This window comes from Plecotus auritus, assembly GCF_963455305.1.
Source record: "Plecotus auritus genome assembly, chromosome: 6".
In the NCBI taxonomy this organism is placed as follows: Eukaryota; Metazoa; Chordata; class Mammalia; order Chiroptera; family Vespertilionidae; genus Plecotus; species Plecotus auritus.
Genome location: NC_137773.1, coordinates 4,855,052 through 4,867,495, shown reverse-complemented (window position 1 = coordinate 4,867,495; position 12,444 = coordinate 4,855,052). Strand labels below are relative to the sequence as shown.

Genomic DNA, 12,444 nt, shown 5'->3' with positions numbered 1-12,444 from the left:
CCGCAACCAAGGTACATGCCCTTGACCGGGATCGAACCTGGGACCCTTCAGTCCGCAGGCTGATGCTCTATCCACTGAGCCAAACCAGTTAGGGCCAAACTTCGTACTTTTCAACATTTGGGGCCTAGTGGAAGATTTGATTAGGGTCAAGAAACCTTTGACCAAAAGGAAGTTTATAAATTGCCTAAAGATTTCATTTGTTATGATATTCTTTATTAGGGATTAATTGAGAGTAGTATACAATTGCTATTTCTTCTGTCATGGTGAAATAGCCAAGAATTAAATATTGTGATATTCATTAAATTGCTAGTTAGCAAGGAATTTTGAGAGAAAAGAAGATTAATATGGTAGTTGGTTTAGATCACGTGACATACTCCTTTAGTTTTCATACTAGTTTGGACCTTGAGTGACAGTGACAACAAAAAGCTTCCCTTAAAACAAGTGTCCTTGAAGAACTTAAAAAAAGAAAGTATAAGATTGACCTCTCACCATCCAGATTCTTGTTTTTGAGACAAAATTATATATAGCCAATCTAAAGCTGGTAGATGAAATCACAATTGATCCTTTTGACAATGTTTGAAAGGTTGTGTGTTTTTTTTTTCTCATTTGACATGCAGCAAGGACATATGGGCGAAGGAGAGGTAACATTATTGTTTCTAACTTCTGAATGTATAGTTGTATTTGGAGAGGATCCAAGTTTGCTCAGTTTCTAACCTCATGGGGCAGCGGGTGGGGGAATGAGACCTAGGCTTGATTCAGACATACTTTATTCATTGTAGATAACATTATAGACATTCTCATTTTTAAGGAGTCAAAATGGTAGAATTTAGATTTGAACCAAAATAATTTCCCTATATTATATTATAAACTCAACTTATTTATATCTAAAAATTTGTTTTCTTTTTTTTTTTCTTTCTAAAAGGAATTTCTTAGAAAAAAGTTAAGACTCTTTAAAAAGGAAAATACAGCCCAAATCATCTCAAAATACCTGAGTATATTAGAAGTTCAATTATACTTGAATACCCTGGTCTACTTTTGATTAACCAAGTCTGCAAAATGCATTAGGTTTAAAAGGAGATTAGCTTTATAAATAGCTAATCCTATACATTTGAAACATTGGCGGGAAAGCTCTAGAAATTTTAGAGAATTTTAAAGAGTCAGCTCCGATAAAAAATGTAAGTGATTTTTGAAGATCACTCAGGAAATAGCCTCCAATTTTATAGTCATTTTTTTAGTCTTCATGATATAACTCTCTGAGCTGTGATCTTACAGGCTAACAGATGCACTGTTATTATTTGTGTTCAGTAGTGAAAGTTGGAAGGAGGAGAAGTGTGGCCACGAAAGGACATTGGAATGTTTCTGTGAAGGAAGAGCACTTGAGAGCATTTCTGCAGGCCCATTAACGAGTTCCTTGAGCAGGCCCACTAACGAGTTCCTTGTGCAGGGCCCAGACGTGATTGGCAGCCTGAGCGGCCAGTGCTGGGGAGATCCGCACTAACTTGTAGCTGTGTTTTGCTCCTGATTTCAGAGTTTGAATTTTGCTATCAGGTCAACATGGGAAGCATACAAACACTTGGCATCCCTGGTCTTTTCTGCTTATGTATTTTAGATGATACGATTTTCAACATCAAACTTAATGACTAGGTGTTAGAATTAGATAGCACTGTAGCAGATTATTACTCAACTGAAAGAACGTATGTCTTTAGCATGCCTAAAAATCTTAACTTCTCTTAGACCAGACAGCGAAGTTAGATAATAGCATTTAATGGGTTTAGTTGTATCCCATTAGTTAATGTAACTAAGATGAGTGCTCACCTTAAAAATCAACACGTTCATTTTAAGGACATTCTTAGAGGAGATGGTGCAGGCCATGTTATTGTTGTTTTCTTTAAAGTTTCAGGGATCTAGCATCTGACAGTCGAATCTAATACTCAGTGTACATGTCCAGGTTGCCAGTGGCCATGGGGCCCTGCCAAGGCACTGCTCTGCGCTGCCAACTGCTTTCATAGGAGTGCTCTCTCCTGCTGTACTTCCACCCACCGCACTGGAGTTTCTGGATCCCAGAGGGATAACTGAGCAGCCCTCTATGTAACCATGTCCTTTCTCTCTGACTCAGTTGGGACTTGAAGGTGATGGGAGTTCAAGCGCATATCGCAGTGGTGCTATTTGTTATTCAGTGAGAAAACGAAAAGCCGCAGTTTTATTGAATCAGCTGCTTGCCTTGTTTGTTGTGCAAGATAAGCAGTGGCCTGGAACATTTTCTGTTAGCTTTCTTCCTGCTTTCTATTCCAGGTCAGTCCTCACTGTTTCCAATGGAAGATGGATTTTTGGATGATGGCCGCGGGGATCAACCTCTTCATAGTGGCCTGGGTTCACCTCACTGCTTCACTCACCAGAATGGAGAAAGAGTGGAGCGATATTCTCGCAAGGTGTTTGTGGGCGGATTGCCTCCTGACATCGATGAAGGTATATTTAGAAAGAAGCAACAAGAGCCCAGTGCCCAGACCGTGGCACACAGTAGGAAACTCATAGGTAGAGGTTACTCTTATGATAGCAACAGTCTTACCTGGCTCCAGGTATTCCGATTTGATTGCATTGCTCTCTTTTCGTATCTTCCTATCACAGCCTGTAACATTAGTTCCTTAGGAAGGGGGTGGGGGCCGGACTTTGGGAACCAGCAGAAGCAAATGACGAGACTAAAGGAAAAGGAGCAGACGTCACGGAAAACCCAAGGATTCTGCTGTGGGAAGACATAAGTGCTAACTGCCTTTTTGTCTGTGTGTGCTGCCTTGGCCCAATCCAGTTAGTATTTTCCAAAAGATGTAGAAAAGATTGTGGTAGCTGGTGCAGGCTGGAGTCTTTAACGCATGCCAGAGTTGATGAGGAAATGTAATATTGGTGGGTAACACAACACCAAGTTGGCAGAGATCAACTTGACCAGGTGATCAAGCTTCACATGCCCCATTAGGACAGGATGGCGTAGTATTGTTAAGGTGGGGATCCTGTTTAGAATGCACAGCATGCGTATGGTCACGGGGAAGCAGTAGACAGGTGAGCTCGTCTACACAGTAACTGGCCTGCGTACTTCACAACTGTCAAGCCCGTAAAAGACAAGAAAGAATGAGGATCTGCTCCAAATCGAAGAAGATGGTGCCCTAAGGGACAGGATGTCCAAATACAGCACGTGTTCTGGATCAGAAAGGAAAAGAGATGCTGTTGGGATAAAATCTGTGATGTGGGCACTGTATCAGTACTGGCTTCCTGGTCAGGAGTGCGATGTGGTAGTACATAAGGAAGGGACCTTGGTGAGCAGGTCACAACAGATGCATTATGGGTTATAGAGCATCATGTCAGAAAAAGATGATGGGTGGTAGGTAGACAGGTAAATAGCTTGACTCATGTAGAGGTGCAGGTAGGAGGAAGGGAAGAGGCAAATGTGCACGATATTAACAGTTGGGGCGTCTAGATGAAGGGATGCGGGAGTTGTTTTTTGTTCGTTTTTGTTTTTTTGGGGGGGAGTTTTTTTGTACTGCTCTGTAAATAGGAGATTTGTGACTGTTTTTTCTAAACGAATTCCCAAAAATGATCACAAAAATATTGAAATCTACTATTTTGCTTTGTTGTTTATTAGATGAGATCACAGCTAGTTTCCGTCGCTTTGGCCCTTTAATTGTGGATTGGCCTCATAAGGCAGAGAGCAAATCCTATTTTCCTCCGAAAGGTAATTCTCAAGATTCAATATACACATACATTTATCCTTTTATTGTTTAATGTTTAGCATTTTCATAAATGTTTACCTTCGGTGTAAAATTTCCCATTGTTAAACTTCTATTTTCCCAAATGCATCTTTAAAATTTCTACCTAATATGTACTTTCAATTCAAATTTAATTTTACTCTAAAAGATGTTTCAAGATCTCAAACTGAAGTTAACGTTGATATTATCAGACTTTAGGTAGGAATATTGTTTTAATTAAAAAGAAATTGAACTCCTTTTCCCTTCATTAGTTTTAGTTTATATTTCCTTTCTCTTGAAGAATTGCAAAAAAAAAAATTAGGAGAACGTCTAAGCCTTTTTCCCCCCTTTTCCCCAGGCTATGCATTCCTGCTATTTCAAGACGAAAGCTCTGTCCAGGCTCTCATCGATGCATGTATTGAAGAAGATGGGAAACTCTACCTGTGTGTCTCAAGTCCCACTATCAAAGACAAGCCAGTAAGTGCCTTCCAGCATGAGAATAGCTTCTGCTTTCTGCCTCCATCTCTACTCTGTTTGAAAAACCCACAGCATCTTGATGTTTCTGTTCATTGACACATTTGTAAGTAGACTGGGAATGAAGTTTGTTACTGTTCTCAAGCTCCTAACATTGACATTCTGTATGTTTGTGCATATTATCTGGCCATTGAACTTTTGAGTAATTAAAATATTGGTAAATCTTTACTATTAAAAGACTTCACTTGATAATTCATTTGATAAAGTAGCCGAGTTTCCTCTGAATAATAGATTTAGCTTCTAATAGGCAATTAAATGTTCACATTTGTTCAGTTTACTCTTAAAAATGAAATGAAGGGTTAGGATACACTATTTTTAAATCTTTTCTAGTTTTACAGCTTTATTGCTTTTAATGATGTGAATTCTCATTTTAAAAATATAAAATACTCTGCAACCATTTTAAACATTTCCCCCCACCAATTGTCTGTACTGAGAATGAGACATTTGGGTTTGCACACTCCCCAGGTGCAGATTCGGCCTTGGAACCTCAGCGACAGTGACTTCGTGATGGATGGCTCACAGCCTCTTGACCCACGAAAAACTATATTTGTTGGTGGTGTTCCTCGACCATTGCGGGCAGGTATGATTAAACAAGAAGACCTTCCTTACCCTTTAGCATAAGACATATTTTATAAAGGGTTCTCAGGGTAAATTCTCCCATAAGCATTTGAGTTAATGTCTAAGAGTGAGAGTTCTGGAATCAAAGTGTCTGGGTTTGAATTCATGTGCTCTGCTCTCAATTAATAGTTGAGTGACCTTGGACAATTGCTTAATATCTCTAATTCTCAATGTCCTCATCTGTCAGATGGAGTAGTAAGTGTATGTCCTTTATATAGAGCTGTTTTGAGGCTTAAGTGAGATAGCCAATGCAGGATGCTTAGTGCAGTTTCTTAGAATGCCCATGACCATCGCTCTCATCATCATCGGAAAATAAACCGTGCCCTTCAAGAACAGATGCTGGATTGCAATGGTTAGTGTTTGTTTCCCATGTCCTCGTTTGCTTATCAGCTGCTTGCTGGGCTCGGAAATATAATACGGTTCTCAGCAGTGTATCGTGTTTTTAGCATAGTACTAACAGAAGAAATTTCATCCCCATCCACTCATTTGAGGTTTGGTAGGATAAGTACGATAAAGATCAGAAAATGAACAAGAATGCAGTTTCAGAATTGTAACATATAATGGAGAAAGTGATACATTCCTTATTTCAAGATTTTATAAGAGAAATTGGCAAATAGCTAGCCTGTGGGGAAAGGTCACAAGATTTTGATGGAAAAAGCCAGAAGGGCCTAGAACAAAGAGTTTACCAAATCAGTATTTCAGTGTTGAAATGATTATTTATACTAAGCCAGACCTTGTTAACCGGCAAATACATGGCAGCAACGTGGTATAGACCAGGGTGCCAAGCCCAGCAGTGCCACTCAACCTCCTGTGACCTTGGACTGATTGATCATTTTCTCCATGCCTCAGTTTCCCCAAGAAGTTGCTGCCTACTTCATAGGGTCGCTGTGGAGATTAGAAGAGAACAAGTAAAATAGCCAGCAGAGCCCTTGCCCTTAGTGAAAAGATAAACGGACGACTGGTTATAATAGCGCTTGATTTGAATTATTATAATGACATGAGCTCAGAATGCAGATGAGCTGCTTTTGATGAAACCTTTGGTGAGCCAGCTGAGTTTTCCTGATTTCAGATCCCCTCTCTGCGTCTTTCTTATTTAGTGGAGCTTGCCATGATAATGGATCGGCTGTATGGAGGCGTGTGCTATGCTGGGATTGATACCGACCCTGAGCTGAAATACCCAAAAGGAGCCGGGCGAGTCGCCTTCTCTAATCAACAGAGTTACATAGCTGCTATCAGTGCCCGATTTGTTCAGCTGCAGCACGGAGAGATAGATAAACGGGTAAGTCCTAGACTACATTCTGGAAAGTTCTAGAAATGGCCCTCTACATGTGTTATTACCAAGATTGGATGGGGGAATTTCATATGACCATAAATTGACCGCTGACAGTTATGCCTGCAGGACCTCTAGGTGTATGTCCTATAATACATGTAGGAATTTCCTAGGAATTGCTTCTGTATCCTTGTTTGAGTAGCCTAACCAGAACCCTGTATCAGTTTACTTGTCAATGTAATTTTTCCTAAGCTATCACCTACATCCATTCATTTCTTTAGTTAGTCCAGCGGTCGGCAAACCGCGGCTCGCGAGCCACATGCGGCTCTTTGGCCCCTTGAGTGTGGCTCTTCCACAAAATACCACGGCCTGGGCGAGTCTATTTTGAAGAAGTGGCGTTAGAAGTTTAAGTTTAAAAAATTTGGCTCTCAAAAGAAATTTCAATCATTGTACTGTTGATATTTGGCTCTGTTGACTAATGAGTTTGCCGACCACTGAGTTAGTCAATCATTTAATATTTACCAAATCCTTCCTACTATGTTTTAGCAAGTATACGAACATGAATGTCCTTGAGGTCTCCTGACATTTTTTTTTTTCATCCTGGGACATTATGAAGACCTTAGTGAGTCCTATTTTCCAGTGCACTATGTGACAAATGATTGAGTAAGTTTACTTCTAGGTCTACATGTCTTAGAAATATCCTATCTAATAAAAGAGTAATATGCAAATTGACCATCACTCCAACACACAAGATGGCTGTCCCCATGTGGTCAAAGATGGCTGCCCCATGTGGACACAAGATAGCAACCACAAGATGGCCAGCAGGGGAGGGCAGTTGGGAGGGACCAGGCCTGCAAGGGAGGGCAGTTGGGGGCAATCAAGCCTGCAGGGGAGGGCAGTTAGGGGTGACCAGGCCTGCAGGGGAGGGAAGTTGTGGGAGACCAGGCCTGCAGGGAAGGGCAGTTGTGGGGGGACTCAGGCCTGCAGGGGAGAGCAGTTGGGGGTGACCAGGCCTGCAGGGGAGCAGTTAGGCATCAATCAGGCTGGCAGGGGAGTGGTTAGGGCAGGGGTGGGCAAACTTTTTGACTTGAGGGCCACAATGGGTTCTTAAACTGGACCAGAGGGCCGGATACAAAAGCATGGATGGAGTGTTTGTGTGAACTAATATAAATTCAAAGTAAACATCATTACATAAAAGGGTACGGTCTTTTTTTTTTATTTCAATAGTTTTATTCATTTCAAACATTTTAACAAGAAGAATGTAAACACTAATTATTATAATTTGAAACTTCAAAAAATGGAGGAATCATAGCACAATAACATACCTTATTATTGAAGATGGCAAAGGCAAAATAAAATTGCCTAACAAAGGAAAAGCCTTTCAAATTAAACTTAAATATAATAAAATAATTTAAAACTAAAACAAATAGAAAAGAACAAAATGTGTAAACAGTAAATTAAACATTTTCTTTAGTGCAACTTCCAAATTATGCCCGGGACGTAGATGTAGATGGCAATGTAGACTGGGTTGAAAGGTTTTTGGTCTTTAAAACATCAACTTCAGTGGGAACAGTGTTGTTGGTCTCCTTTTTTAGCTAATGCATCAAACTCTGGAGTTAGTTTTGTTGTGGCTATTCTCAGGATAGATCTGAGGTGTTCGTCAGTTAAGCTGGATCTGTGAGGGGCTTTGTTGATGTTCATGACGCTAAATGTCGGCTCACAAACATAGGTTGACCCAAACAGCACCAGTATCTTCTGTGCCATCCTCCGGATGTTTAGAAAAGTGGCTTCATTAAGTGAAGCATAAAAGTCTCTTAGTTCAAGAGAGCTGAATTTCTCCTTTAGGACGAAGTCAGACTGAAGATCGATGAGTTCCAATTGCACCTCTTCTGGTGCTGTTTCAGGGTTTTGTGACAAAGGACAGGCCACCAGTTGAAGTGACTAAAAGCTGAAAGTCTTTGTTGTTTTATTAACAAGTCATTGTGATGTACAGAATGTGGGAACAGGAAAAAATTGTGTTTGAGTAGAGCTCTTAATCTTACCTCAAAAAGGCTCTGATACTGTGCTCTCCAGGGGCGTGTCTCCCTACATCACCATGATAACGTGTCTCCGCATTCCCAGGGTGATGTCGGGAGACGCGTCTGCGGGCATTACAAGGAGCCTCTGGAAGATTGAGAGGTTGTTCCTTCTACTGAATGGGCGGATATAAATCCGTCCACTCAGAAGAAGGAGCTGCGGCCGTGTTTCCCGACGTTGCCATGTTAACACTGCTGCTGGTGAAGGAGCGGAGGGGAGAGCAAGAGAACCCTCCGCTCTTTCAGCTCCGTGGGCCGGATAGAACAGCCGAACGGGCCGGATCCGGCCCGTGGGCCGTAGTTTGCCCACGGCTGGGTTAGGGGGTGATCAGGCTGGCAGACAGAAGCAGTTAGGGGCAATCAGGAAGGCAAGTAGGCGAGCAGTTGGGAGCCAGCAGTCCTGGATTGTGAGAGGGATGTACGACTGCCCGTTTAGGCCCAATCCCCGTGCACAAATTTCGTGCACCGGGCCTCTAGTTTCATTATAACAGATTAAGTAGAAGAAGGCACAGTCTTTTCATCTGTGGCTTGTCCTGCCTGAAGCGAGGTAGGAACCGTCAGCATTGTTTTCAGCACCTCACATTCCTCTTTGTGGGGTTTCTCTTCTGAATCAAAGGGCTGGAGAAAACCACAAAGATAGCTTTCCCTCTACTTCCTAATGGATTTGAAACGTTCCATTATGTATCTTATTTCTTTGCACTCACAGATTCATTTCTTATCTTTGTATTCCATGCATTCAACAAATGGTTTCGTGCCAAGGACCAGACATCCCTGTCCTCGGAGTTCATGGTCCGGTAGATAGTGTGGCCTGTGCAGTAGGCACACGGTTTGTTCCTGGTTTGAGCTGAGATAAGAACGTGCACAGAGTGTGAAGCGGCCGCACTGGGAGCAGTGTTGAGTTCAGCTGACTTTTTTCATAGACCTGTGGATGTGGAGGAAACAGTGAGCTGATTTGCATTCATGTGGGCTCCTTGTTTCATGGCAGACGGCACCTTTCCGAGGCCTGGCTGGGATGCCCAGCGCTCTGAGGCGTTGTGCCCCCAGGATGGTAGATGTGCTATTTTCGAGTCCGCGTGTAGAATCCACCCAGGCAGTAGTCGTTTACACACACTGCTCATGCTTCATGTCATGTGTATTCTGTGTCAGAGGCAGTACTGACTTGAAGATCATAGTGCCATCATGCTGAGCAGCTTAAAGAGAAGGGTGTAGAATCAGGGGTGGGCAAACTTTTTGACTCGAGGGCCACAATGGGTTCTTAAACTGGACCGGAGGGCCGGAACAAAAGCATGGATGGAGTGTTTGTGTGAACTAATATAAATTCAAAGTAAAGGAGCGGAGGGGAGAGCAAGAGAACCGGATAGAACAGCCGGATCCGGCCCGCGGGCCGTAGTTTGCCCACGGCTGGTGTAGATTCTGTTGTGAGCATGGAGGAAGGTGCAGTGTTAGGCACAGTGGTAGTGACATGCCTCCTGGTTTGATTCACACTAAAAATGAGTATATCTGAGTAAACAGTCTCTGGCTCCACTGCTTCATTCCAACAGGGGTGTCAGAGCTGTGAGGTTCGTCATTAGAAACTGAGACTTAATTTTTACTCCTCTGATCCGGTTCTTCGACCAGTGCTCTTGCCTCTCTGTAGAGTTCTGGAGTGGCCTCCTAGTGCCTGCCCCTCTGTCTCCCCTGTCACCCTTCTCCTGTTGGTCCCAGCTCCCCTTTGTCAGAACTGGATGGCACCGGTGTTAACGACAGTCTGGTATATGGGAGTTTCAGCCACGAGTCCAAGACTGAAAACAACCACGCTATTCCCACTGGCTAATTAATAGCCAGGTTATTTTTAATACTCGAGAGGCTCAAATGACAGGCGGCCTGTTGCACATTGGAGCAGGCCCAGTTCCTAAATGCACCTTTGGCTTTTAGCCTCAAGTAAACCCTTCCTGCTGACAAGAGGACGCAGGGCTGGAGACTGTGGGTAACGTAGCTGCATGTGCGTTCCCAGAGTAGCAGCTTTGCAATTCCAATCAAGATGTGTGCGCTGGGGACAGGAGCCACAGCCAGGCTTTATTACCGCTCAGAAGCCGCCACGGAAGTCAGGGTTTGACTAGTGAAGGGCTATTTTGTGGAGCGGGGAAGCTCTTAGTTGGGTGTAAACCATAATTCCACATATAATGAACAGCCAAATCCACTAATTAAAATGCTGATGTGTGCCTGTGAAAATTCTCCTGGGGGTTTAATTTCATAATGCTCAGCTGCCTTCACTTTATTTCCGTGGAATTCTTTTTGCCTTTGAAAAGTGTTTTAATATGACAAAAATGTAAAATGATGAATATAAAAACCTGACAGGTTCTTAGAAGATGGACTCTCTTAATTTCAATAAGAGAATTTGGGGCACCTTGGCAGAGCCGTTCAGACAGTGATGGACATGCGTGTGCACAGTGAGGAAGGGTGGCCTGGCACTGTCACGGAAAACCTAACCTCCTTCCTTTTATTTGGTTGCAGGTGGAAGTGAAGCCATACGTCTTGGATGATCAGCTGTGTGATGAATGTCAGGGGGCCCGTTGCGGGGGAAAGTTTGCTCCCTTTTTCTGCGCTAACGTTACCTGCCTGCAGTATTACTGTGAATATTGCTGGGCTGCTATTCATTCCCGTGCTGGCAGGGAGTTCCACAAGCCCCTGGTGAAGGAGGGCGGGGACCGTCCTCGGCATATTTCATTCCGCTGGAACTAGAGGAGAACTACAGTGCTCATTTTCAGGCCTCAGAATAAGTGCACTCTTCTGTTCATTCTGCCCCTCCTCAGCCTCTTCACGCTGGCATGCCCTCTGTAGCAGTCTAACTTAACAATAGTATAATGAAACAATGGCCTATCATAGAGGTGTTTTGTAGATTCTTGTGTCACTGAAAACAATATGTATGAACTCCTTTTTCCTATCGCCATCATGTTGCCTGGAAGTTTTATTCTCCCGCTGGAGAGCAAGAGAATCCATACTTCCCGCAACATTTTCTTAGAGGAGAGAGAGAGAGATTAAGAGAGAAATGAAATGATAGAGTATTTTGGGTTTTTAATTAAATTATTGTTAATAATATAACATATAAGAATACTTTTATTAAAATAACCATGCAACAATAACACTATTAGTCTATCCTGACACCGTTTGTCTCCCCGGAAACGCTTCTGCCTTTTTCTTTCTTTTCTGTCGTCTTGTTGCCTCTCTCTGTTTCCAACCCCTTTCTATTCTTTTGCAGGCAGGGGAGGAAGTTAACAATTACTAACAGGAAATAGCATGTTAAAGCGAACACAGATGCATGAGCAAGATTGAAGCAGCCTCTCACTCATTAGAAGGGTTCAGAGGCCGAATATAATTTCATTCTGCCTCCGAGTTACTTCCACGTCAGAAGCAGTCAAGCAGGCAGAACTAGGCTTATTTTCTTTTAAACAATTGTGAACATGTAGAATGTAAAGATTGGGGAAATTGACTACTGAGGGGAGTGCACTTATTTATTTTTAAACTTACTTATCTGGTCACAGCCCTAGGAAACCTACCAAAGCTAGCGTTAACGACAACTGGTGGCAAAGTAGCATTTCCTCTCCCGAAGGACGAGTATCTACATTTTATTTTTGATGTTCTATATAAACTCTATCCTAATTTACTAACACTCATCAGGTGTCAGCCTTTGCTCTCCATTTTGACATTACCTCAAGGACGTCCTTTTGATTTTGCGTTAAAATACACTTGTAGCCAAAACTGGAAGACAAACTCAATACACTAATTGGCTGCTGATTGGCTTACTTTCAGATTTAAAGTTACTCTGGGTATCCTGTAATTTAGTTGTAACATAGAAAATGAAAAAAAAAAAGTTTAAAAAAAAAACGTCGAGTAGTTGCAAAGTGTTCTGCACTGTTGAACTAAGTAACTGTGTGAATCTGCAAAGGTCCGTATGTTTATCTTCCTCTTCCTATAAAATAAAATACCGATACAGTTTCAGAACTGAGCATGGGACATAGTCAGTGTTTGAAGTGCCAACCTCGTTGAGTAATGCATGCTTTATTATACATAAAATCCTAGCTCGGAAAGGCATTCTCATGTGTGGACAGTATGCTTCAGGGTGAGTTTAAAATAGTCTCTTGAAGCCCTGTTCTTGGAAGTAACTTTGGTTTTAATTGCCTTTATCAGTTGAATGCCCTGTCCACCATTAAACAGATCATTGTCAGTGTGCGAA

At 42.3% G+C, this 12,444-nt stretch overlaps 1 protein-coding gene across 12 annotated transcripts in view; it reads left to right on the top strand.

Moving 5' to 3' along the window:
• CPEB4 (cytoplasmic polyadenylation element binding protein 4) overlaps nt 1-12,064 on the top strand; it is a 354,407-nt gene extending 342,343 nt beyond the window's left edge. For 8 of the 12 annotated variants that reach the window (XM_080671586.1, XM_080671579.1, XM_080671582.1 and 5 more), the window contains 7 exons: nt 618-641; nt 2,293-2,466; nt 3,632-3,721; nt 4,093-4,211; nt 4,734-4,848; nt 5,984-6,165; nt 10,725-12,064. In XM_080671586.1, the coding sequence (XP_080527712.1) occupies nt 618-641; nt 2,293-2,466; nt 3,632-3,721; nt 4,093-4,211; nt 4,734-4,848; nt 5,984-6,165; nt 10,725-10,952 (932 nt within the window). In that variant the 3' untranslated portion in view covers nt 10,953-12,064. The remainder of the gene's footprint in view (nt 1-617; nt 642-2,292; nt 2,467-3,631; nt 3,722-4,092; nt 4,212-4,733; nt 4,849-5,983; nt 6,166-10,724) is intronic. The other 4 variants (XM_080671585.1, XM_080671578.1, XM_080671580.1 and 1 more) reach the window with 1 other exon arrangement.
• The last annotated feature ends 380 nt before the right edge of the window (nt 12,065-12,444 follow it).